The sequence below is a fragment of the Aotus nancymaae genome, unplaced genomic scaffold (assembly GCF_030222135.1).
Source record: "Aotus nancymaae isolate 86718 unplaced genomic scaffold, 86718_ANA_hifiasm-v0.15.2.pri h1tg000046l, whole genome shotgun sequence".
Classification (NCBI taxonomy): domain Eukaryota; kingdom Metazoa; phylum Chordata; class Mammalia; order Primates; family Aotidae; genus Aotus; species Aotus nancymaae.
The window spans coordinates 25,507,843-25,535,379 of record NW_026988460.1 but is presented as its reverse complement, the minus strand read 5'-3'; the positions used below and the strand labels follow the sequence as shown (position 1 = coordinate 25,535,379).

At 48.1% G+C, this 27,537-nt stretch overlaps 1 protein-coding gene across 1 annotated transcript in view; it reads right to left on the bottom strand.

The window, feature by feature from the left end:
• Positions 1-376: 376 nt before the first annotated feature.
• The window catches only part of CUNH3orf20 (chromosome unknown C3orf20 homolog), a 114,981-nt gene continuing 87,820 nt past the window's right edge, over positions 377-27,537 (bottom strand). Inside the window, exons 12-16 of the mRNA XM_021675761.2 lie at positions 21,749-22,052; positions 19,425-19,532; positions 18,089-18,231; positions 8,057-8,188; positions 377-7,455 (exon numbers count right to left, since the gene is read on the bottom strand). Coding sequence (XP_021531436.2) covers positions 7,362-7,455; positions 8,057-8,188; positions 18,089-18,231; positions 19,425-19,532; positions 21,749-22,052 — 781 coding nt within the window. The 3' untranslated portion in view covers positions 377-7,361. The remainder of the gene's footprint in view (positions 7,456-8,056; positions 8,189-18,088; positions 18,232-19,424; positions 19,533-21,748; positions 22,053-27,537) is intronic.

Sequence of the window (27,537 nt, the reverse complement as noted above, 5' to 3'; positions counted from 1 at the left end):
AGGCCCTCCAGCCACTCCTCACAGAATGGGTCTGCCATCTGTTCCTCATCCTGGGCCCTCACGCTGCTCATATAAGAAGCACAACTAATAAGAAACCATCAAACACTCTTCCAAAGTACTTTTACCACTTTACACTCCCACCAGCAATGTATGGGAGTTCTAGCTGTTGCACATACTTTCCAGTACTTGACATTTTCAGTTTAAAAAAATTTTTTTTAGCTATTCTAATAGGTTTCTAGTAGTATCTCATTTGTGGTTTTAATTTACATTTCCCTAAAGACTGATGACATTGAACATCTTGTCATGTTTTCTTTTTTAACCATCTATATATTTACTTTCACAAAATGTATGTTCAAATATTGTCCTTTCTTTTTTTTTTTTTTTTTTTAAAAAAAGAGGTGTCTTCTTGAGTTGTAAGAGGTCTTTATTCCAGAAATTCATATTTTTCTCCCAGTTTGTGGTACACATTTGTATTTTCTTAAAAGTGTTTTTAGAAGAGCAGAAGTTTTTAAGGTGAAGTCCCGTCCATTTTATTTTTCTTTTCATTATTTTTTCTTACTGTCCTAGGAAATCTTTGCTTTAAAATCACGTATATTTTCCTTATGTTTTCCTCTGGAAGTGCTGTAATTTTAGCTCTTAAGTACAGGCCTATGATCCATTTTGAATTATTTATTGTGAGTGGTATGAGATTGACTAAATTTTTCCATACAGCTGTCTAATTGTTCCAGCACCATTCCTTGAAAAGACCACTTTGTCACTTATGTTGATGAGACAAGTGCTTACTACCTGGTTTTCCCCTCTTCTTCTTGTTTTTGAGCCCCTGAGGATTTTCCCTATGACCTTATGAGTTCCCATATGCAATTAAAGGGGTATTCAATTTATGTTATCCAGTATTTCTATGTATTTTGTAACAAGATGGTGTTTTCAGGCCATTTAGTCCATGGTATTGCTAGAGACAGAAGCCTCACTCTTATCTCCCTCCTCTAGGCCCTGGGTGCACCTCCACAGGGAGGGGTGGGAGGAGACCTTGTCTGCTGCTGCTGTGCACTGACTGTACTGCCATCCTTCCTCTGGGCCTCAGTATTTTTTTTTTTTTTTGGTAACAGAATCTTTGCTTTGTAGCCCAGGCTAGAGTGCAGTGGCACAATCTCAGCTCACTGCAGGCTCTGCCCCCTGGGTTCTAGTGATTCTCCTGCCTCAGCCTTTGGGGAGCTGGGATTACAGGTGCACGCCACCATGCCCAGCTAATTTTTGTATTTTTAGTAGAGACGGAGTTTCACCATGTTGGCCAGGCTAGTCTTGAACTCCTGACCTCAGGTGATCTGCCCGCCTCTGTCTTCCAAAGTGCTGGGAATAGAGGCGTGAGCCACCACGCCCAGTCCAGTCTCCTTTTTTATAAAGTGAGGGTGAGGTGGGAGATCAGCAGGACGTGTTTTCCAATCCTTGGTCACTATCCTGCTGATCGAAGCAGGTTCTAACAACACCAAAAAACAACAACAACAAACTCACAAAAAAAGGGCCCAAACCAGCTAGGACCATGATGGCAAGGAAAGCAACCTCTAGTTGCCCTTGTTGCTCCATAGATGCTAATTATAAATACATTTACATAGGACATTCACAAGTGCCAAGATAGTTTATGAATGATGCCATGGCAATACCCTGAACATTACCTTATATGGTTCCTGGAACTCCTCGCCTCTTTTCCAGAAAGTTCACAAATAACCCACCCCTTATTTAACATTAATTAAGAGTGGGTATAAATAGAGCTAGCCCTGCTCTGTCTATGGAGCAGCTATTTTGCTATAGCTGTTGCTGTAATAAACTTGCTTTCTTTCATTGTGGGCTGCCTCCTAAGCAAAGCCAAAAATTCTCCTGAGTTGAGCCCCAGTTTTGGGGTTCACCTGCAGATCAAGAGGTCAGACACCATGATCCCTGGGCTTCCTCCTTGCCCTAGTTTTCTTGGACAATGAGTTTATTTATGGGCAGTCTTCTCCTCTCCTGGGCCTTCCACTGGATCAGCCTCCTGAACAAGAAAGGATTCTTAGTAATAAGGGGAGACCCTGCCCCCATCTCCCAGAGGCCATGAGCTGCTGACCATTCCAAGTCTCCCTGACAGGCTGATAACCTGGGAGGTGAGTAATGGGATGCCACTTACTCAGGCACAGGTCACACACAATAACGCCTCCTAACAAACCCCACCCTGTAGATTTTAGCTCTAGCTGCACCCTCACTTCCTCTGAGGAGTCTTCCTAAAACTGAGTCCTGGCCAAAGGAAAGGGCTACTCCATGGATGGAAAAGATGGGAAGGTAGTTGGTAGGGGCTGCCTGCAAAGACTGGGGATGAGGCAGCAGCAGATATGCCAGTGTTTGCCAGCCCTAGAGTGTCCATTGATGGGGCTGCACCTTCTTCCTTAGAAAGCCTTGGACCTCCCTGTAGCCAAAACAATAACAGAAGGGCTTGAAGAGTCCAACAACAGTTTATGACTCAGTTCTCAGTCAAAATAGCACCTTTCCTTCGTGCCTGGTTTGTTGGGGGAATCTTTGAGGGGTGAAGCCTTATCTTGTTCTCCTGGGGTTTCCAAGGATAGAGGCTTCCCCTTTTCTCCCTCCTCCCTAAGGTACAATTTGATTCTGCAGCCCTGGACATTTGCCAAGCCTGTTGCACCAGTGGGAGGCGTCCCACTCGCGGGGAGCTCATTTTTGCCCCTTTCAGTGTGGTGAGCACCATGGGTAGGGCCAGGGCCAGGGCCTACCCTTCAGAGACAGGTCTGTGTGCACAGTGCACGCAGCTATAGCTGCAGTAGGATGGTCCAGGGCCCCACACCGAGAACCTCGTGGGGCAGGAAGGTGCAGCAACCCCTGCCTAGCCGAAAGCACCCTGGGGCAGCCCACACACCAGGAGACCAGAAGCATGAGCAGGGGCTACAGCAGCCCAGGACAAGCCCCACTATGGCCAGCAAAATGTTCAAAAAGTAAGAAATGAAATCAAAAAGAAAAAGAGGAAGAAATGGTAGATGTGGAGAGCCAGAGAGAGAGAGAGAGAGAGAGAGAAAGAAGAGACTGAGTGTGAAGGAGACAGGAAACAGGGGATGACAGAGAGAAAGAGAGACTAGAAGAAACAGAGATCACAGAAAGACACAGAAGGTGAGACTAAGGAAAGAGATAGTGTAAAAAGAGAAGAGGGGGGAAAGAGAGAGAAAGAAAGAGTTGGAGAGAGAGAGAAAGAAACAAAGAGGCAAAGAGAGAAGGAGAGGCAAAGAAAGAGAGAGAAGGAGAGAAAGAAAGTTAAAGCATATCGAAGATCGTCTGTGAAAGTTGTGAAAAATGTTATAAAAGAGAATTTATGCAAGAAGCGTAAATTTTTGCTTTGAAGGTTTAAGCAAGTTTGAAATGTTAATCATAAAGGAAATTCTGTATGCAAGCATACTGGCTAAAGTTAAAATTAAAATTGGTATCATCCAATTTTTCTGTAAACTGGACATTAAAATACAAGCACAACAGGTTTTTCTTAAAGCACTAACCTGCTCTTTAACAAAAATTATAAAAGATCTCTTAGCACTGGCACCACTCCTAGAATTTCCAGTACACCAGCACCAGCCTGGAGACCACTCTACCTCATGCTGCTAATCACTGAGACTGCTATTTGCACAACAAAAAAGGGATGGACACATCATGCCCAAGTGAAGAGAGCACCATCACTGTAGAATCATAGGCCATTGTTCCAGGATCAAGCCCTACCAAATTAAAGCTAAGAAAAGCTTAGTCATCTATCTTTTCTTTTTCTTTTCTTCCCTTTACTCACCATCTTATTATTAATGTAATTATATCTAACTCACCTCAAGTTATTACTTTTGATGCCTGTTTAGTTATACCTTGTGGAGAGTTACATAATCAAAGATAGCTTACTACTTCAGAAAAATATCTCTGTCCCTCTTGGATTTCCTCAGATTAAGAAGACATAATGAGTTCCTGTAAGGATACTAGTAATCCAAGGAATAGTAGTTGTATTAATTGGTAGGAATCAGACTCTTGTCCCTCTAAAACAGAATCTCTATGTTCTGCTTGGTCTAATATCCTACAGAATACTAAAAGTTTAAGATGGACTGCTTCCACAGGTCTTTGTCAGTACTTAAAACCACATATCCATTTCACCAAAGGAATTACTCCTTCTAGCTGTCAATATAACCAGTGTAATCCTATATAGCTTACTATTGTTATTGCAACATTGGAAAACTCTTCCCCTTCATTAAGTTGTATTTATAGTACAGGAGCTGACATTTCAGGAAAGGATCCTAAAGGAATTTTTGAAATATGCTTTATTGCTCCTTCAACCTCTTTATCAATCACTCCTCCCAGATACAATGACAAAACTAAAGTCTCTGTAGTAGAAGTAAAAGACCTAAGGCAAACCATAGCAATTGAGACAAGGTATTGAGATGTAAATGCCTGGCTAGAATGGATTTATTCTGTCTTCACTCTAAATAAAAGTGACTGCTACACTTGTGCACACAGTAGGCCAAGGCCCAGGTTGTCCCCTCTCCACTCGGATAGTCCTCTATTCAGAACACAGACTGTATAGTATCTCTTTTCCAAAATCCTACAGCCTAGGATAATGAACTGTGCCAAGCTCTTTCTCTGTTACTTCCTGAAGTTTAACACCCTGTGGGTCAGCCCCCAAGGGCCATACAGCCTCCATCTTCCAAGGCAAAGTTTGCCTCATGTCTTTTATGACAGGGGGAGAACTTAGTGTTCCCTGGAAGCTTAATAAGATACAGTGAAGTCAGGCACTTCCAAGAGATGACCTATCAGTCTGCCCTTATTCATCCCTGAGCAGATGTATAATGGTGTTGTGGAAGACCTTTACTGGACATTCTGACAAATAACTCAAGTGGTACTTGTGCTCTAGTTCACTTGGCTATCCCTTTTACACTGGCATTTCATCAACCAGAAAAAGAAAAAGACAACATCGTAAACAAGAGAAGTTTTCTCTTTTAGAGACTCAGTCAAAACGACTAAGTCAAAACATGTCAAAAAAGTTTGAAGAGAAAAATTACAAAGTAAAAGAGGAAGGAGTTTGGGAAGTAGTAAAGTTCCTCTTCCAAGTTTCCTTTCTTGTTTAATAATAATAATTAATCTTAGAAATAATAGTCTCTTTTAAAGACTTTCTTCAAAGGCTTCTTGCTAGTAGCTCTTTGTTAAGCCCTATCCTATGTAGCTGTTAGACATGCTCACAGGCACATAGTACATTCTGTGTCCTTTAATCAAGATATCTGTGCTGGATGTGCTCACAGACATGTCCCAGCTCGTAGCCTATGCCCCTTTCTTATTTGGACTTCCTTTTTGTTCTCCACTGCTTTTACCTATGCAAGAATATTTTAGGTTATTAGCCAATCAGGTTCAGTTTTAGATTGTGAGGTCTGGCTCCAGCCAACAAAGATCAGACACAGCAGTAAGGACAACCCCAAATGAGTAAGGGATAAATACGTCTGCTTTTCCTTTGTTCATTGTACTCCCATGGCAAGATGGCTAACGGAAGCACCTTTCTGCAGAAAGTAAAATTGCCTTGCTGAGAGATCCTTTGTCTCAGTGCTGATTTTTCTTTGCAGCACCGAGCATCTGTTTCCAACAACGTGCACGTGCAGACTGCTTGGCATACCCACAGAAGCATGCCTGAGCACACAGCCCACAGGGCAGGTCTAGGGTGGCAGGAGAGAGGCTTTGTTTCAGGCTTTAGCCTGAGCCGAGGTCCATTCCAGCCTTTACCAAGGTTTTGCCTTAGGGGCTGGAAGGTGCCGCATGCAAGGGCAGAGGTGGAACTTTCTTTCCCTTGCTTTTCAATCCTTGTCTGTCCTTGTGCTCAGGAGGGGAGAGTGGTTAGAACCCCTGGGACCCATAATAAACATCAAGGTCCTTAAATATCAAAGATACAAGTTTACAAATATCACAGGTCATTTCAAATTCATTTCTAGGAAAACAAATGTATAATTTAAAAAACATTTTTGAATAATACAAAAGATAAAAATTAAAGCTTGAAAATTTCAGATTAAAAAAGCTTATATTACAGATGAAGCATAAGCAGTTCTATGTGCAACATCTCACTAAATGCTGCCTGCAGCTCAAGGCCTGGACTCTGCTCTGGGCTGGGAAAACAAGGCAGACTTTCTGGAGTCCTCAGCTCCTTCTCAAAAGGCCTCCAGCAAACCCACACAAGACAGCCTAGCACCTTGGGCCTGAAGCAGGGGTTTGGACAAGACAGCCCAGAGCTGTGGGCCCGAAGCAGGTATTGGGATGAGACAGCCCACAGTCATGGGCCAGGAGCAGGGGTTCTCTCCACCCCTCACAGGCACCCTCAGGGGCATGGGGAAACTTAGCACTGCAGAGGGGCTACTGTCTTGGACCCCTTGATGCTGGTAAGAATTTCTAAGGCCTGCAGCTCAGGGAAGAAGCCCAAGATTCACTAAACAGCACTGTGGCTGGGCTCAATGGGGATGTCTGCCCCCAAAGGCCACAGGGGCCCAAGGATCTTTTCCAGGTGCCACTGAAGGGTCCCTAGGGGTGAGCACTCTGTCATGAAGTCTTCCAGCCTGCACCATTCTCAGCTTTCTCAGATCTGCCCTCAGCTATTTCTTCCCCCGTCACCCTCTTCACTCCCTCCTTACTCTACACTTGCTTCTTTCTGTTCCCTCCCTCCTCACTTGTTCCCCTCCTCCTGCCCTTACTTGTTCCCTTCCCCCTCCCTCCTTACTTGTTTATTTCCCCACTCTTCCTCTCTCCTTCTCCCTCCTCCATCTTCTCTCTTCCCTCCTTCTCCCTCCTCACTTGTTTCTTCCTCTCTCTCCTTGCTCCTCCTCTCATTTCTCCCTTTGTTTCTTCTTCCATCTTTGGTCTCTCTCTCTTTCCACCTCTTCACTGTTCTCTTCTTGCTGTCTTTTCCACCCAGACCATAGACTGAGCCTCCCCCACCCAGGAAGGGTAGGAGGCCCAGTTTGGTCCCATCTGGGCATCCCAGGGTTACTGAGTCGCCTATCCTGGAGCTACCCTTTGGAGGGAAACACTTCTTTCCTTGAGCATAGGAGGGTCTCAGCTGACTTAACTGGCCACAGAGGAAGCTCTGAACTGGGGGAATCGAGTTTCCAAGGACTTGACCTGGAACAAGTTTGTTGGGGGCCTCTAGCCCCACAGAAGCCAGACTAAGCTGGGTCTGCCCTTCCTCAGAGTCTCACCCTGATGCTGGAGGCCTGTTGGTTTATTACAGAGGCTTGAAGGACAGGGTGGGAAACCAGGGAGTCAGGGCCAGGCTTGTAAGAAGCCCTAGCACCCTGGTCTGGGGCCTGGCTCACTTGGCTGCCACCAGGACAGCATTACTTCTTGGAGGCCTGCTTCTTCCAGCTGGTTATCTTGCTGTCCCTCCTGAGTTTGTTGTGAGGCTGTAGCTCCACTTCAGGCTCTCTCGCTCTAAAGATCAAATTAGAGAAAGTGACTGCTGAGGGGCAGGTAGGAGGGAAGTGCTGCTCTTCACAGTGCCCAGAGCCCAGGCCTGGTTGGGCCAGGACAGACAAGGCCCTCTCCCTTGCACAGGTGAGGCTATCTGGGTGCTGCTCCAACCAGAGGGTCCCAGTGGCACCTGTGATCTTTCTACGTGCTTCTAAATTTGCTTTTCTATCTTTATGAGAAATGTGATTTCCATGCCATTCTGAATGCATGATTCATTTCATGGTTACCACCAGCAGCAAATCAGTGGCTTTTAACAGGTGCAGCAAGTTTCTTACAAGGAGACAGAGGGGCAGTCTCCACCCTTCTCAGACTGATGGGTCTGGGCTGTGGGGTTCTGCAGCAAAGTCTACAAAAGGCCTCCATCTGCACCACCCAGACCAATGCAAGCAGCTCTAGGGCAGCCTGCATGCCTACCCAACACTGTGTTGATTAAACGGGCTAGATGTCAGGGATAGTTGGAGATGACCCAGGCCTGGGGCGAAGTGACTTGCCCCAGGCCAAATAGCCCCGAGGTGGCCTGCTGTGAGCCACACCCATTCTGGCAGCTGGCGTGGCCGCCTACTTCTTCTCAGCCTCCAGAGGTATCTCCTCCACATAGTCTCCCAGGGCCAACGAGGAGCTTCCTTGGTTATCTTCTGACTTGGCTTTCCTGGCTGATTCAGAATCCTTCAGGCTCAGTATAGAGTTTGGAACACTGCAAGGGAGGCAGAGTAGGGGGGCAGTGCTCAGGGCCCAGGGCGTGCTGCACACTGTCCCGTCAGTGTTCCCGGAGCCTAGAGAGACAAGGGCACAAGTGCTTCTCCTGAGGGCGGCAAAGAGAGAATCTGACCTCGACGGGGACCCAGTGACACACTGGAGTTTGGCTTCCCTGGCTTCTGTTTGGGGCTGGATTGGCCCTAACCCACATGCTGCTCCACTCCCACCCACAACACTGACCATAGCAAATGCCTACAGTGGGGTAGGAGGGCTCTGTAAGTGACCACAGAAGAGATGACAGGAGGCCGAGGAAACGTGTTATCACATATGGTGTTGTGGGCTGAACACATCCCTCCCAAATACATATGTTGAAGTCCTAAACCCCGAGACCCCAGAACGTGGCCTTATTTGGAAACAGGGTTGTTGCACATGTCATTAGTTAAGATGAAGCCATAGTGGAAAAGGGTTGGTCCAATCCAACATGACTGGTGTCCCTCTACAAAGGAGAAATTTGGACACCCATGCATGCCGGGAGAATGCCACATGAGGATTGCAGCTCTGTGGCCATAAGCCAAGGAGCCATCAGGAGCCCCCGGGAGGGAGGCCTGGAATGGAGCCTCACTAGCGGCTTCTGGGAGAGTGTGGCCCTTCCCACACCTCTGTATCAAGCTTCTGGCATCCAGAACTGTGAGAAGATGAATTTCTGTTGTTTCAGCCACTCAGTTTGGGTCACCTTGTGTCTTAGGCTGTTTGAGCAGCTATTACAAAATACCGTAGGCTAGGTGGCTGTGAAACAACAGAGGTTCCTCTCTATTCTGGAGGCTGGGAGGCCCGTCATCAAGGAACTGGCAGATCTGGTGCCTGGTGAGGACCCACTGAGTCATAGATGGCTGTGTTCTCATTCTAACTTCACACAGGGAAAGGGGCAAGGGTCCTCCTGGGGCCTTTTATAAGGGCACTAATCCCATTCATGAGGGCTCTATCCCTCCACCTCCTAAACCATCACCTTGGAGGTGAGGATTTCAATACATGAACTTTGTGGGGACACAGACTTCAGACCACAGCCCCCTGTTACGGCGGCTCCAGCAAACACATACGTGGCTACTCCTCACCTTTGTGCCACACCTCACAGCTTTGCAGCCGTTCATTGTCAGTGTTTCTGAGTTACAGGATGTTTCTGAGATTCACAGCAGCCCTGGGAAGCAGGCAGCTCTGGGACATTTGTCCCATTTTCCCGACAAGGCCCTGAAGTCCAGAAAGGTGAGTAGGCTTGTTCACAGGCATATAGTAAATCAATGGCAGAGACAGGACTGGCCTATGCATGTACCATCTAGTCACTTGGTCATATTTACTGAGCCTCTACTATGTGCCTGACCCTGAGGAGTCTGCATTCTGGTGGGGGGCATGGGTAGCAGCATCTGGTGCTGAAGGAGGGGGCATGGCTTGGGGAGGGGGCCTGAGGAGACTCTGGGGGTATGTGGCTGAGTCTGGGGTGGGAACAGGAAGTGGGTATGGAGGGACTGTCTGGCAGGGGCCATCCACAAGGTTTAGAGCAAGAAACTGTGTATGGGTTAAGTCTCTTTTGTTTGTAAAGATCAAGCAAGGTAATAAAGGTGACTTGCTTAAGGTCAGGGCCTTTCAGAGACAAGAGGAGACAACAACAGCCTATCTCATCATTTCAAGGGCCCTAGAAAAACTAAACACAAAGAAATGCCAAGACAGGGCCTTGGAATCTGGGTGTATGCACAATGATTACATTTGGCAAATTAACGCCTCTTTCCAGCTCCTCACCTCCAACCCGGCTTCACCAGGAGCACACACACAAAACTAAGCTGACCCTTTAAATGCCTCGCTTGGAGGCCTGCCTGAGGCTCTTTGAGAAGGGGGACTGTAGAGGTGTCTGGGCCCATGGTGCTAGCGTCCAGCCCCTGCCGTTCTCAGAGGGTGGGTGGGGGGCAGGAGGCTCAGGGTAGGCTGGTGGGCTCCTCCAGGTCTCCCCCAGAGCCCCAGCCCAGGGTGAATGGGGAGGAGGTCCCTGCAACTCTGTTTGGTGTTGGGTGTTTGGGGAGTGCAGGGGAAAAGGCTCAGAAAGAAGTATGGTCCCCCCTCATCTGGACCCTTCTTTCTCTCCCTCCCTCCCTCCCTCCCTCTCTCTCTTTCTTTCCCAGAGCATTTCCTGAGCACCTCCTCCCTGAGCCCAGCTCTAGGTCTAAATACCTAGAGTTCACAGCCAGCCCCGCAATCCCAGCAGTCCAGAAATGTCCCCACCCTAGGCACTGGCCTCCTCCCTGTTCTCCCTGCCTCCAGCTTCACCCTCTCATACCCAGTGCCATGCCCCGCTCCCCACCAGAGGGCTGGTCCTCCTTGATCTGGCCTTGTGTCTCCCACTTAAAGCCAGTCTGTGGTTCCCCAATGCCTGCAGGGGTAAGCTCTAGCTGCCCACCCCCCAGCCCCTGGCATGATGTCTGGCTCAGGGCCTGGCAGAATCTGACCCAGACTATGAGCATGTTTTTCTAACAGCCTGTCTCGGCAGCTCCCCTAAATCCACAGCCTTCCTGCTCACAGATCCTCAAGCTGTACCGCGCCCTTGGCTGCCCTAGCCCCTCCCTGAGTGTCGCAGAAGGCCACATTTCCTCCACCATCGTCTCTACTTCTGTGCTTATTATGGTGCATTGCTCACAGCTCTGTGACTCTGCCCTGCAAGTGCCTCGGGAGGATTTGGTCTCAGCGCCTTGGGACCTCCTGCGTCTGCATCTTAGCAGGAATAGTGAGTGAATGAACCCATGAACCAAATGATGGGACATCAGAAGACCATGAGCAGCTAGGCCAGCAGAGCCACACAGCTGTCCCCCTGGGGGGACAGGAACACTCCTGTCCCTGCTGACGGTGGACCAGGTGCTTCTCCGGAAGACTGATCTAGAGGTTGGCTCTGAGGCCATCCTTGCTCAGGGATAAGCAAAAAAGACCATCTGGGGCTTTGCAACAGGCCAGCCCTTCCGGGAAGTTCAAAGCCTTTGTACTCGCCACAGTGAAAAGGAAAGTGTTGGCAAGAACAGGCCCTTGTCAGGTGGGGAGCCCACCTCCCCACAGCGTTGTGGCTAGCCCACTGTTTCTGAGCCCCTGGTCCACTTCAGGAAGGTAACTTCTCTTTACTCAGCGCCGCTCAGGCCCCAGTCCAGAAGAAAAGTGGTTTTAACACCATTTTCATCCATCCTTACCGTCTGCTCCTGTGACAAGCTCATGATACCCTGCTTAGCCCCAACCCAGTGTCTGCCAGGTTCACGAGTCTAAAGCCCAACTCTGATCAAGTCTCTCTCAGCTCAAGGACCTTCAAGAGCTCCCCATTGCCTGTAGGATCAAATCAGGAAAGCCCACATCTGCATGCCCTTCCCCTGCCTGTCCAAGGGGCTTCCTTGGGCTGAGAGGGGTGTGGGGCTGCTGGCATGAGCAGCTGATGAGGGTGGATTGCTGTTCCTCAGAGCAGCATCGCAGAGGGAGGACCTGGCAGTGGCTGGCTCCTCACTGAGCATGGGGCCTGCTCTCCACAGCTCCATCCTTGGAGGGGTTTTGGTGCCTGCAGTGGACGAGGGTGCGGGCCCCCTGCACAGTTGATCCAACAAGACACCTGGTCTCCTCACCCTGTGCCCTCCCCACGCCCCTGCCTACCCCCTTCTGCCTCCACCCAGCCTCTTCCTGCCTATTCTCAGGTGGCCAAGGGGCAAGGGTGCTATCAAGTGGCGCAGCTGTGAAGAGCTTCCCCTCCCATCTGGATAGCATGTTACAGGATACAAAGCCTTTTGAGGCTCACACTGGTGTTTCTGTAGCACTCTGTCTTTATCAGGTCTCATTCCAGTTGGTAGCGTGGTCTGCATTTCACAGAGCACTTGACAGTTTATATGGTGCTTTGTCCCTTCTAAAGTGTCTTATGGTTTACAAAGTGCTTTGCAGGGTAGGAGGCACATTAAAGTGTACAGGGCACTTTACGGGACTCGTGGTAGCTTACCAAGTGCTCTGCTGTTCTGGAGAGCAGGCCGTGAGGGCGCAGAGCAGTGTAGATGTTTTCCAGTTTACAGGGCCCACTGCTGCTCCCAAAGCCCTTTGTGATTTTGAGGGCATGTGGCAATTTACAAAGGATTTTGTCTTTTACAGAATTCCTGACAGTTTGCAAAGGAACTGTGGTCTACTGGGTGCACTAAAGTTTACACAGGGCACATGACAGTTTAAGGAGCACTTTGTCATCACAGGTGCAGTCATCTCTGACAGCTTCTGATCCTCTCAACTAACTCCTCTGAGAATGGTCCAGAAAAGACTATACCCCCATCCCACAGGGAGGGGACTGAGGCCCAGCAAGGGCAAGGCCAGGTTTGTGGCATCACTTGGGCACACTGCCCCTCCAGGGCATCTCCCTACCCTGGCTGGGTCTTTACTTTTTCTTCTCTAATATGGGCGCTCAGGGCCTGGGGTCATCTTTTCTGCAGGAAGCTCACCCACCAGACTCCCACATTGCCTAGCAGCTGGGCTTGGAGCCCAGGGCTTCACTCTGCTCTCCCCGCCACCCCATGCCAGGCCTACGGGCAGCACCCCAAAGGGGCACTGCCAGGCGCCTCTACCCCAGACACTTGTGAGGGCTCCAGGACACCAGGTCTGGCCCATTCCCATCCTGGGGACCTAACTGGCTAGCAGGCGAGACAGACAGTTGTCCAGTTAGCTCCAGTCCTGGGTAGATGGAGACCAGCCTTTTCCAGAGGTCCTAGCAGGACGGTGTGACAACGGAGGGACAAAGCAGAGGCTCCCGGCCCTCGCTGGTCTTGTGTGCTCCAGGACATCTTCCACAGTGAGTCAGAGCCATCGTTCTGACAAAGCTGCCTGGCCACACTCCTCAAAGCCTCCCACAGCTCTGGCCACACTCAGGAAGGAGACAGCCACCCTGGTTGGGGGTGAGGCTGCCTGCAACTGGCATCCAGCTTCCCTGGTGCCCGCCTCTTCATCTGACCACTCTCTGCATCCCAGGCTGCTGGCAGGGTGAGCTAAGAGGGTTGACTGCTCTCCCTGCCTGGTGGGCCCTTCCTGCCCGTCAGCACTGTCACAAGTCCAGTCCTGGTCTCTTGTGTACCTCATTCCCACTGCTGTGTGAGTGCAGCAGGGCAGTACCTCTGCTCGTGGGCATAGACAGGGACCTGCAAATAGTGATTATTTTGTGACCCCCCCCCTTTCCCCCTGCTGGCTGCTCCTGAGGGTGATGAGGGAGGCAAGGGGAGACCAGTGACTGTCATGTGCGGGTGGACATGGTGCACTCATGAGCTTTGTGTGTGTTCTGGGCTGTCCTTCCTTGCCTGGCTGCTGCTGGTCACTCAAAAGCTTTCCTGGCAGCTCCAGTCTCCTGAGCCCTACCAGGCGTCAGAGCTCCCTTGGTCCCCTCCATCTGGGGTACTGGCAGCTTGTGGGAGTGAGGATGAGCTCTTGGCCTCCCCATCCCTACTGTGCTGGTGCCCAGAGGGGAAGGGTCTGGCAAAGACAGGGGCTGAGCCAGATGTGGACCCAGCACCCCGCTCAGGGCTGCCCTGTGGAGGGGGTCACTATCTGCCACTTAAGAAAGGAGAAAAGGCACAGGCTGGGTAGGAGAGAGGGAGGCTCCAAGCCTCACACAGTTCTGGTCTCCGACTGGTCCTAGCCCCCAGCTGGAGACCCCGTGGAGACCCTTTCTTCCCCAGCACCCACTGCCTGGTTCCTTTGTGGGTTCCTCTGCCTGCTCCTGGCCCTTGCCTCTCCATGGTGGCTTCATAGGTGCCAGGCCCACACTGAAGACTGTCCCAGTGGCCAGCTCCTCCGAGGAAAGAGAAGGCTGAAGTGCCCCTGGCTCAGTGGCCACCCCAGCCTGACTGGACCCGGCTCCCAGCCCAGCCTCTTTGCACCAGCTTTGCTTACTTGTTGCTTTTCTCTCCATCTCCCTGCCTCCACAGAAGGATTTCCTGGATTCCTCCCTCTACACTTATGCAAAGCCAAGCCCATTAAAAGTCTACTCTGGGTAAGGAAGATGTGATTCCCACCAAGCAACAGTGAGGGCCTCCCTTTCCTGGCACTCTAGATGCAAAGCTGTTGGCCAACATTCCTCAGGAAACAGAGGACCCAGAAAGCAATGTCAGCCCCTGGCACTGCAGCTCCTTTGCTCTAGGCATGGATATTTCTGATTTTAGAGACTGTTTCCAGCATAAGAGTCCATCAGACTAGACCTTCCATGGCCTCTGACCACCAGCCTTCCAAACCTGAAGGTGAACATTTATTCTTCCCCTCAAACCATCTCTTAGCAGCTAAGCTTGCTGAGACCTTGATTCAGCCATCTCTTATCCCTCAAGGGCACAACTGATCAGCAAGCCTTCTACGTATTCATCCTGGTTGATATTTAGAAAATAAATGGACAGGCTGATCACAGAGGTCTGCCCTTCAGGCTGCTGCTAAACCTCACTCACTGCGGTGTGGCTGCAGAAGCTACTATCTGAACCACATGCATCCACCTTGTCCATGAGGACATTGTGAGATTTCACCGAGCGTCTTCTGGAATCCAGATAATGTAGGTCAAAGGCATATCTTGCACTACTAAACTAGTCACCCTGATGGAAGAGGAACTGGGGTGGATAGAGTACTTTTCAAACATGTCCACAAATTCTTCAACACTCTTCCCCCCTCAAGAGGTGGTGTCTGATTTCCTTCCCTTGAATATGGGTGCAGTAGAATGTGTGATGCTGCATGACTTAGGAGGCTAAGGCACGAAAGGCAAGACAGCTTCTCACTGGCCCTTTCCTGAGACTCTCCCTCTTGGAACTCAGCTGCCATGTTGTGAGGAAGCCCAGGCCACTCGGAGAGGCTGTGTGTGAGTGGTCTGCCTGACAGCCCACACTGACCACCAGGCATGGGAGTGAGCAAGACTTGGAGATGACTTAGCCCCAGACAACTTCTGACTGCAACTGTATGACAGACCCCCTCATCTCTGCCAAACAAGAACCACTTAGCTGAGCCCAGTTGGCACCAGAACCATGACAGAGAATAATAATAATAATAAATGATTGTGTTGTTTTATACTACAAAGCTTGGGTTTGTTTCACAGATATTATAGGAACGATTGCTATGGTAACTCTTTCGATTAAAGATTCCATTTCCTTTTTTCACCTAAGTGCTCTTAAACCATCAACCTACTTGGCTATATTCTAGGATTAGGAGAAGTCCTACTGGTTAATAGTTTCGTGAATCTGACTCTTTCCATTTTCAAGAACCTAGACCATCTTGTGTGCATGTTACTAGTTTGTATGTGTGCGTGTATGTTTGTGTCTAGTTTGTGTGTGTTTGGTTTGTGTATATGTGTGTATAGTGTATATATGTGTCTGTATGTCTAGTTTGTGTATACTTCTGTACCTAGTTTGTGTGTTTATACATCTAGTATGTGCATAAATTTAATGTGTGTGTACATGTGTGTCTAGTTTACATGTGTGTTTATAGTTTGAATGTATGTACATAGTTTGTATGTGTGTGTATCTGGTTTGTGTGTATGTGTGTGTGTCTAGTTTTGTGATTATTTTCCACCATTACTGGACAATTGCTGAAGACTGTTGTAAGCGTACCACTAAGCCCTTTCAGAATCCTTGGATATAACAAATTAGGAGACCAGAGCTCATTTTTAATGATAATAATATCACTAACAAGGGTAGGTAGTAGTCGTCTCAGTAAACGTGAGCGATGTGTCGGCATTTCCCATGTGCTGACTCCTCTAATCCTCATAACCCAATACAGTGAGTCTCACTCTACAGACAAAGAAGCCAGTGCACAGAGTGGGTGAATGTTTTGCACAGGTCACACAGCTATGAAAGGCAGCTGGACTCCTTAAGCTGTCCTTTCCTACTAAAGAGCATTTTCCTTTTGAGGACATCTAGAGCCAAATAAGAGCTACGTCTCTTTGCAACTACTTTCTGGCATTCCTCACTGTGATGGTCTGCATGTCTATGTTCCCCTAAATTGCTATGCTGAAATCCTCATCCCCAAGGTGATGGTGTTGGGAGGCAAGGTCTTTGGGAGGTGAGGCAGTCATGAGGGTGGGACCCTCATGAATGGGATTAGTGCCCTTATATAAGAGGCCCCAGAGAGACCCTCATCCTTCCTGCCACACGAGCACACAGCAAGAAGGTGCTGTCTATGAACCAGGAAGCAGCCTCACCAGACACCAAATCCATTGGTGCCTTGCTCTTGAACAGGGGGAACCCTCCAGACAGGGGGAAATAAATGTTCAACAGGCTAAGACATTCGCTTGCTGTCCACCACAGCAGGCCAGCCTTCTGAATGTTTCTGAAAACGCCCTTACTGGTCCTCTTGGCATTTCCCAGCACCCTTAGTTCATCTTCAGCCTGGGCCCTTCCTGACGGCGTCCCTGCATCCTGTCCTGCCCTGCCCTTGGGGCCTCTGTCTTTCTCCCTGGGATTGCTGATGACTGGTCTTCAAAGACCACCAAGCCCTCTCCCTCTTTGAGTCTCAGGCAGTGGGATCTCAGTGACTTTTATGTCTGTACCTTTCAGCATCTGCCCCTCCTACCATCCACAGGTTCCTCCTGGGCCTGCCTTCCCCACTGAGTGCTCTAAGTTGCAGGGATCACTTGGCGTGACCTCCTCAGTTCCTCCAGGGGTGGGTTCCCTGACTCAGACAAGGCCCAGACTCAACTTACTGCAGTGAGATGGGCATAAGGACTCCTAGAAAACTGAGGGTCCTGTGTGTGAGTGGGGGTGGCCAGACTCGGTGCTGGGGGTGCAGTCACAGAACTTAAGGCTGCATACCCCATGTCTCCATATAGCACTTTCCACTGCCCCATCATTTGCTTCATAGTTCACAAAACTCTAACACACTTTCATGAGATCATCACAGCCTCTCAAGATGGGCATTATTTCCTCATTCTGAAGGTGAAGAAACAGAGGATTAGGGAGGTAAACTGATTTGCCACAGTCACCCAGCCAGTAAAGAGTGGAGCAGGGGTCCAACCTCATCCTGTGAGTCTCTCACTCCACTGTGCTGCCCAGGCATTCTCAAATCTGCTCAGGTTCCCCTCATGCGGTCTTCAGGCACTTCATGCAGCCCAGGCTCCTTCCTGGACTAGGCTGTATTCTTCCTGAGCCACTCAAAGCTAGGTCTCTCAACCTAAGATCATCTTGTGAGAGCTGGGCCCAGGAGGTGCTCAACAAATTGGCATCCCTAATTGAAAAGCCCAAGCTCAGAAGCCCAGAGGCAGACTTAAGCCAGCACCTCCTGCTACAGGGGCCTGGGATCACTTCCTGAACAGACTTTGTCTGTATAGGGAGGCTGAGGCAGGAGGATCACTTGAGCCCAGCCATTCAAGGATGCAGTGAGCTATGATCGTGTCACAGTACTCCAGCCTGTGCGACACTGAGACCCTCTCTCAACAAATAAGAAACCAAAGCAGAAGCGGGGCCCAACTTGCATATGAGGTGGTGGTAGTGTGCAGTAGGACAGAGAGGGGGTGTAGCCAAGGCTCCTGCCCACCAAACCTCTGTCTTCATTATTCCAACAGAAGCAGGCACTGTGCAAGCATTCCCATGTCCCTCTTTCCCCAAGATAGCCCTTTTTACACACTTGTGTCCCAAAGAAACCCACAACATGGCCTTGCTCACACACCCCCTCCCACCCTGGACCTGCCCATCCCTCCCCTGCCCACCTGCGAAGTCCTCCTGCCACAGTTTTTTACCATGTGTGCCACGGGTGGCAGCCTCCCACCTCCAGCCCCCTCCCAACTCCATCCCTTTGGCCCCACCTGCTCCCATCAGTTCCCCTTTCACAGTCCAAGTCTCGTTTCTGCCTTCCATTCCTCCCCAGACCCACCCCTCATCCTGCATGTTTCCTGTTTTACTTGAATTTGTAGTTCTCTGGCAGGAAGTAGCCCATCTTGCAATCCTGTCGAGACTGGAAGATCTGTTTCAGCAGATTCTGCTTGCCGAGGCCATATCCATTCAAAACACAGCCCCCAAAAAGGAGCTTCCCCCCAGCAAACATCTGTTGACAGGAAGGAAACGAGGAGAGGCCCTCAGCACATCAGCACAGCAGTGTCCACTGATAAGACAGGCGAGTTTGGAATTTCACTAGGGCAGTGCCACAGGCCTCTCAGAGCTTGCGCTGGGAGGCAGACCTTGGGTGGCTGGGGAAGGAGTGCTGCTTTCCCTGAGTTGTACAGGGAGGTATGGCTGAGCCGAGCCCCTGCCCAGGCCCCCAAGTCAAAGGGGAACCCCACCATCCCAGCCTGGGCAGGGGCTCGGCTCAGTCATACCTCCCTGGGCAACATGGGGAGGGCAGCACTCCTTCCCCTCTGCCTGCTTGGTCACCCAGCTCAAATGCATTTCACATATAGCCCCACAGAGCCCTGAGGCCAGAAAAGTGTTCCCCTACTGTGTACGCACATTTCAGCTCATCCCACAGAATGGGAGCCACTTGAGGGCAGGGCTCCTACCCCCATAGGTGGGTCCCCAACAAGTAGACACCTATCCAAAGATTTCTGTATGAAAATATTCATCACAGCATTATTTGTTATGGCAGAAAAATACAAATAACTTATATGTCAACAAAAGCAGCACAAATAGATAAAATGACGGACTCTTACGCAGTGGTTAAAAATCAGGTGTTACAAACTATAAAAAGACATGCGGAAATGCTCATGGCATTTTAATTTAAAAAGAAGAATTGCAAAGAATATATGCAGAAAAAGACTGCAAAGGTCAGACACCAAAATGCTAGCATGTGATAGCCCTTGCAGATGCCAGGTACATATCTGTGGGATGAGCAAAGGAGACTCTGGGTGATCCGATGACATTATTTTCAAATTGTATTTTCCAAGTTTTCTGAAATGAACATGTGTAAGTATTTACAATGCATTGTTTTTAGGATAAAGCCCTTTAAAAACAAACAGATGAAGGGAATTTGATTTGCTAGGTTGAATGTCACCAGTCCCTTCAGTCTCCTGGGATGGGGGATACATGGGGTCGGCCTGGGCTCCAGTCCCAGCTCTGTATGCTGGGGGACTCTTGGTCAGTCTTCCTGCTCTCTGGGCCTCAGCCTGGGTGGGGAGAGAAGCCTGAAGCCCTTCCCTTCCTCTCCTCCCTCCTCCTCCTCCTCCTCCATGTGTGATTCTGCAGGGGCAGAGGTGGCTGCTGCTGGGGTGGCAGGCAGTGGATGGCAAGTCTCTGTTGGCTCACCAGAATCATCCCTGGCACCACGGAGTACTTCTTCATCATCAGGGGAGGGTCCTCCTGCAAGGGGCTGTCCAGGTCATACTGCAGCAGGCGGTAGGGGTCATGCCAGCACTACCAGGAGAGAGATATAAGAACTGGTCACCCCATTCCAAGAAGATGCACCTGGATTGCCACATTCCCAGCCAGGCGAGATTCCCTCTGAGTCCTGAAGCCCTGTACAACTCCCTCTCCCCAACTCCTCCTGCTTCAGGGGCCCTTGACCCTGCGTACACACCTCCCATGATTGTCCCTGGAGGATGTCCCCAGATCTGCTTAGAGCCCGCTATGGGAGAAGGCCATTTCCAAGATGGCTGCTCCACATGTGATGCCCACTAGCCTGGCCCTCTGGGGTCTGCAGAATGTGACTGCTCCCTTCCCCTGGGGATGGTGCTGCAGAGGTTTGAAGATGGGAACCATGTTCTTGGGTGGACCTGTTTCCAGGCTTTTGAGTCTACTTAACAGCAGCATAAAGAATTCCTCCATTCCCTACCCCCTGCTGGCAAGCCCCTCAGGACCCTCCTAGTCACTAAATCCAGGGAGAGGACCTGAATTGAACCCATACTTCAAGGTAGGGTTTGGGAAATTCAGGGGAAAGCTGGCCTCTCTCCCCTCCTTCTTTCTGCATGCCTCAGATCTATTAATACAGCCAATACAATCTTCCTGTTTTATTTGCCTTTATTTCCGGGTGCCTGCAACTATCCTTTCAATCTACAACATGAAACACAGAACCACACCCAGTGTTCTAGCTGTCAGGGAAACAGAACGTCAGGGAACATTTGTGCATTCACCAAAGACATCCTAATTAGACACTAGCTTCCAAGTCTGTCCTCCAGGCCTGCTGCCCCCTCCTTTATGAGCTTCAACTGCCTCAGGCCTTGCCCTGTCCTCACTCAAGCTGCCCATGGCTGGGCTCAGCCACCTGAGCACTCCGATTGCTTAGGGACAACTATTAATGAACAATGACTAGCGCCATGATAAGCTAAAGTCAACTCTAAGTTCCCCCGTGGGCAGGGATTTTATCTGTCTCTACATGGACGAACACACAGAAGGAGCTCAATACTTGCTCACTGGATTGAATTAAATTGGAAGTTGGCTCTGGAAAACAAACATGGCTTTGCTGAACGGGATGAGTGAAAAGGCTGTGGCTGAGTCTATACTCTTAAACTGAGATGGTCAAAGGGCTACTGGTGTCTGCTCAGAAGGTCTGGCACACAGACCCAAAGGTGGGTATTCCAGGGTCAGGGAGGGGCCACTCCTGGAAGGAAGGTGTCCATGTAGACCCTCCCACCCCTGGTGTACGTGAAAACCCAGAACTCTGCAGCGGCAAATAGGAAATGTGCAGAGATGGTGGATTCTAGGAGACAGGAGGGCACAGAGGGCTTGAAGGAAGTGACTATGTGGACACTCAGTTCATGAGCTCACGTGCCATCCTTTGCTCCAGTTGGTCTGGGGTTGGGGCCAGGCTTCAAACTGTGCCAGCGCTGCTGGGAATGACTGCATACTTGGAGGATTACATAAGCCTGATACATGGAAATGACTCTGTTGCAGAGGTGAGTAGGTGGGAGTACGTTCCATGGGCCTGAAGACTCCCTTTAGACGTCAACCATAAAACCAACTGGGACCTTGAGCAGTGCTCCTCTCCTATCCCCCTTTACACAGGCTGCTGCCTTTTCCAGGAACATTCATCACCTGCCAAAACCCCACTCAACTTGGAAGGCCCTCTGGACCCCCAGGAGGCAGCAGGCACACGTTCCCAGGCTCTTGCATGCCCAGAGCTGTCCTCTCACAGCCTCACTGGCAATGCTGGAGTTGCTGCCACACTGGGAGCTGCTCCAGGTCACCGCTTGCATCTGAGTCCTGCTGGGTGCCCAGGGCCTGGCCCATGCCCAGCACACAGTGGGTACTCACGACAGTCTACAAATATTTTCAGAGCCCTGAGGATTCAGTAGTGAGCACTGCCGGTGCTCTCAATATTCATACCAACAAAGAGTCACAAACTGGAAGGAAAGGACAACATCCTGATTTTGTCTCAAGGGTCAGAGAAGAGCCTGGCCCTGATGCCATGACATTCATCCTGGGCTAGAGGATGAGTGGGAAGGAGAGAAGCAGGAGGAGGGGTGATGTTGCAGATGGGAGAGTACATGCAAAGGCCCTAAGGAGAAAGGAGCTGAAGGCGGGTGGCCTCTCAGACAGGTGCTCAGCCAGTCCTAGCAAGCGAGGGTCTTCTCGGACTGCCCCAGTACCCCTATCCCTGGCCTCCAGGGCCTCCTCGCTGAGCCCAGACCAACCTGGATGCAAGGGGAGGCACGGCCCCGCTGCTCGTGACTGTAGAGCGTGTCCAGCAGCCACTGGAGCTGCGCAGTGCTGGTGTAGTTCTGGCTCGAGATGATCCCAAACACCAGCACTTGGCTGGGGTCTCGAGGCACCAACAGGAAGCGCTCCAGCTCCACGTCGGAGACCCGGGGTGCCTTCACCAGGCACTTGCAGAAGCCACAGGCATCTTCCTTGTGCATGAGCTTCCGCAGCACCAGCGGGCAGTCCAAGGGCGAGGCCGCCCACCTGGTGGGGCTACGTCCCTCGTGGGCCTTCCTTCTGCAAGGAGGAGCACAGCGCACAGGGACCCTTAGCAGGTGGTGGTGGTCCCTGACTCCCAGAGTCTCCTGGCTTCTGATGGGGAAAGGCCCTGCTGCAGGCAGATTCTGGTCTGGGTCCTGCTGCCAATGTGCTACACCACCTTGGTCAGATCCCCTAACCTCTTTGGGCCTCTTTCTAAAGTGCAAGATGAGAATAACAAGTTATTCTTTCACCCATCCATTTGGTCAACTAATGCTTTGGTGTCATCCTTAACTCCTTCCTCTCACACACAACACATCCCATCTAATCTGTCAGCAAGCCTGTCCTCTCTACACTCAAGACAGACCCATAATCTGACTGCTTTTCCTGCCCTCCACTCCCATTGATGTGGTCCAGGCTGCCTTCATTCTTGGCTGGCTGCCTGCAAATATCTCCTAATGGATCCTGTGCTTTCTTCCTTGGCCTGTCTTCAGTCTGTTCTCCAAACAGCTGATTGAGAGATCCTGTTAAAACCTAGCCCATGTCATGTCACTACTTTCCTCAAAACCCTCCAGTGGCTTTGTACCTTTTACAGAATAAAAGCTATAGTCCCTGCCATGTGCTTCAAGGCTGCAAGAATCTGGCCCCTGCATCTCGTCCCCTTACTTCTCTTACTCTCCAGCATTCTCGCCTTTGCTCACTGGGCTCTGGCCACACTGGGCTGCCCCTGTCCTTTAGTCTTAGAGGATACTGGCCTTTGCTCTCTCACTCCTTTAAGGCTCTGTCCAAATGTTACCTTCTTAATGAGATTTTCTGATTGCCCTGTTGCATCCCTCTACTCCCAAGAATCTTTCCCTTCCCTGTTCTATATTCCTCCTTAGCATTGCTTGCTATCTAACATATCTTGTACTTTTAAATTTTATTATTGTACTTCTCTGTCCTACTAGAATGCAAGTTCCACGAGTTCATGAATTTGGAGTGTTTTATTCATTGGAATAAAACAGTAGCATTTGAAAAATAGTAAAGATTCAACAGAGATTTAATAAATATTCAAACCAATGTATGTTGGGCCCCGCCTATGTTCCAAACACTGTACTGGGTTCTTGTGAGGGCTGTGGCAGTTACATGGGAATAAGCGCCATCCACATGTAGAAAGTGCTGCTACAATTCTACCTGTATCAATATCTATTATAAGACTGTGGATGCTGTAAAATGCTAAACATGATGAAAGGCAGTAGCATATTTAGCATTTTACAGCATCACAGTCTTGGAATAGACATTGTCTTGGTTAATTTTATAACAGCTCTATGCAATCGACAGGACAGAAACTCTTATTGCCATTTACAGATCACAGAATAGATGGTTCCCACCAGGCGAATGGGTGCCCAAGGTCATATGGTAATTAAGTGGCAAGGGCTAGGATTGGAAACCAGGGCATGATGAAACAAGTGCAACGCAAGGTGAGCATTATTTCTCAGAGGCTACTAATGCTGATAAATACTTGCTGAACAAACTTGTTAAGAATATCTCTTATTCAAGAACCTGCATATCTGGGGCAGAGGAGGGTGTGGGGGACACTAGATCTATTAATTATAACTTATCCAGGGATAAGTTCAAAATAATCTAAGGTTTAAATGTGAGGCAATTAAGCCATGACATTTTTACTAGAAAACATGGGGGAAATTATGCTATAATTTTGGATCAGGGAAGGCTTTTTATAACTATGACTAAAAAGTCCAGAAGTCATAATAGAAAAAGTCTGATAAAGTCAACTACATGAAAGAAAAAAGCCTCCAAAATCCCTCTGTTTCAAAAAAAAAAAAAAATACACGCACACACACAAAAACCAAAACTATCATAACCAAAGATGAAAGACAAATGACAAACTGAGAAACGCATTTGAAACTCTTATCACAGAACAGTGGCCAATGTCTCCACTATGTAAAATACTACAAGTCAATTAGAAAAAGTCAATAACTCAATAAAATGTGGACAAAAGTAGTGAACAAATAATTGACAGAAAAGAATATAGGTTGTAAAAATTATAAAGGAGGGAAGGCTGGGCACAGTAGCTCACACCTGTAATCTCAGCACCTTGGGAGGCTGAGGCAGGAGGATCACTTGAGGCCAGAAGTTCCAGACAAGCCTGGGAAACATCATCTCTACTAAAAACTAAAAACTTAGCCAGCCATGGTGGCACATGCCTGTAGTTCCAGCTTCTTGGGAGGCTGAGGTGGGAGGAATGCTGGAGCCCAGGAGTTCGAGGTTACAGTGAGCCATGATCACACCACTGCACTCCAGCCTGGCAGATAGAACAAGACCCTTTCGCTAAAATAAATAAAAATAAACATTTAAAAATAAACTCATAAAAAGAGGGAGTAAAGTCACCAAAAATGGTGATTACTCTAATTTTGGAACTCAAAAACCACATCCGTTCACTAGATCAACAATGAAGCTGGCAAACACTGTCAGAAACAATTTTATCCAGATTTCTGGAATTTAAAGAAAAAACTTGCAACAACGAGGGGAATGCTTAATTAAGAAAGATGCTGCTTAATTTTGGTAAGACAGAACTGTAGCATTTTTAGCATACTCCCCTGCCATCCCTCATGGCCTTGCTAAGTAGCATCCATGGAATGACAGCCCCTATTCCTGGTGCAGCTTGCTAGTACCAGAGGGGACAATATGAACCTTGTTCTCTAGGAATTGTGGCTCTGTGGGCTGACATGTCTGGAGGTTCCCTGAGGGATCGGCTCAGGGCTTGACTTTATTTTATCTGCCTTGCAACTTTCTCAGGGCTGGAGGAGTCCCTCCTGGGAAGCATCTGTCAGGTTCATTTAAAGACAAAGATACCAGACAGCCTCCTGGTGCAAGGGGTCACAGATGAGGCACAGATAGGCAGGCTAAACAGCCTGGGAAGAAAGAGGTTGGAGAAGGAGGCATATAGGAGAATAAGGCTTTGAAAGGCTCACATGCATACCAAGGAATATAGACACCAGGTTTGGAACCATGTTTTGAAAAGGCCTGAGAACACCCTAAGCTTTCACCTCTGGCTGATCATTGGACTTTGTGAAAGTAGAAGGTGAAGGCTAATGCAGATTAGCCTTGATGTGAACAGCCTGGCTAACAGCATTGAATGAATGCCTCAAAACAGAGCCAATCTGCAAAGACTGGAAGAGTTTTGTTTTTGTTTTTGTTTTGGCTCCAGGTAATCTCTGTCAAATCACTAGCTGATCTCTGCTAAATCACTTATTTAACTGAATGGAGACTATACATGACAAATGATACAGTCTTTATAAAAATAGTTTGGAAAAGTAACTAAACAACAAACAGCTACAAACTACAACAAGCAGCAACAACAAATCTAAAGGAAAAGGGGAAATTTGATTTCCACGGTTACCATATTCTAATATTTAAAATGTTCAGTTTTCAACAACAAGAAAAACGTGAGGTATACAAAGAAACAAAAATGTATGGAAAATTCACAGGAAAAAAATTTACCAGAAACTGTCCCCAGGGAAACCCAGATATTGGACTTACTAGACAAAGGCTTTAAATGAACTGCTTAAATATATTTAAAGAGCCAAAGGAAACCATGGAAAAACAACTAAAGGAAATCAGGAGAACAGTATCTCACCAAATAGAAAATATCAATAAAGACAGAAATTATGAAAAGTAATCAATCAGAAATTCTAGAGTTAAAAAGTAAAATAACTAAAATAAAAAAATTCAATGGTAGCTCTAAGCAGGCAGAAAAAAGTGTCAGCAAACTTGAAGATAGGATAATTAATATTATTCAGTTTGAGGAGCAGAATGAAAAAAAAAATGAAGAACAGTTAACAGAGCCTAAGATACCTGTGGGACAGCATCACACGTATCCGAGACACATAATGGGAGTCCCAGAAGGAAAGGAGAGAAAGGAGCAGAAAGAATATCTGAAGAAATGATTGCCTAAAACTCTCCAAATTTGATGAAAGATTTAAATCTACATACCTAAAAACCTCAACAAATTCAAAGTGGGATAAATTCAAAGAGATCTACATTGACACACATTATCATAAAATTATCAAAAGACAAAGAAAAAGTCTTGAAAACAATGAGAGAAGCAATGCATCAAGTTCGAGGGATCCTCAATAAGATTAATAGCCAATTACTCATCAGAAATTATGGAGGCTGAAAGGCAGAGGGAGGACATATTTAAAGTGCTGAAAGAGAAACGAACAAACAAACAAAAAAACAAACCCTTGTCAACCTAGAATTTTTTTTTTTTTAAGACAGGGTCTCATTTTGTCACCTGTGCTGGAATGCAGTGGCATGATCACAGCTCACTGCAGCCTTGACCTCCAGGGCCCAATGATTCTCCCATCTCAGCTTCCTGAGTAGCTAGGACAACAGGCACATGATACTACACCTGGCTGTTTGGTATTTTTTGCAGAGATAGGTTTTTACCATGTTGCCCAGGCTGGTCTCAAGCTCCTGGACACAAGCAATCTGCCTGTGTAGGCCTCCCAAAGTGCTCAGATTACAGGCATGAGCCACTGCACCCAGCCTCAACCTAGACTCTATATTGAGCAAAGCTATCCTTCAAAACTGAAGGAGAAAATAAGACATTTCCAGATAAACACAAGCTAAGAGAGTTTGTTGCTGGTAGGCCTGTACCACAAAACATGCCACTGAGTCCAGGTTAAAATGGAAAGATACTAGACAGTAACCTAAAGCTATATGAAGAAATAAATAACAATGATAAAGGTAACTACATAGGTAAACATAAAAGCAGTATTGTCATATTTTTCAGTTTGTAACTTTTCTGTTTTTTTTCTGTATGATTTAAAAGACAAATACATAAAACAATCATTGTAAATACTTGTCAATGGGCACAGAATTAATAAAGATGTTATTTATAACAATGTCAACATAAAATGGAGGGATGGGAATGAAGCTGTACAGGAGCAGAGAACTTTGTACACTACTAAAGCTAAGTTGGTATTAATTCAAACTAGATTGTTATACATTTAAGATGTTACTTATAGTCACCTGGGTAACCATAAAGAAAACAACTAAATATACAGAAAAATAAATGAGAAGGAATTCAAAACCATACAGCAAAAAAATCAATTAAACATAAAAAAGGCAATGATGGAGGAATTGGAAAACAGGTAAGATTTCTAGAAAACAGGAAGATGGCAGAAGTCCTTCCTAGTCAGTAATTACTTTAAACATAAATGTATTAAAGTCTTAAACAAAACTTAGATCACAGAATGGAAATCCAACTGTAATCCAATTACATGCTTCCTACAAGAGATACATTTTAGATTCAATCATACAACTAAAGCTGTGTGCAGTAGCATATGTCTGTAGTTCCAGCTACTTGGTAGGCTGAGGTAGGAAGATCTCTTGAGCCTAGGAGTTTGAGTCCAGCCTGGGCAACATAGTGATACCCCATCTCTAAACAAACAGTCCAGGCACAGTGGCTCATGCCTGTAACCCCAGCACTTTGGGAGGCCAATGCAAGCAGATCACGAGG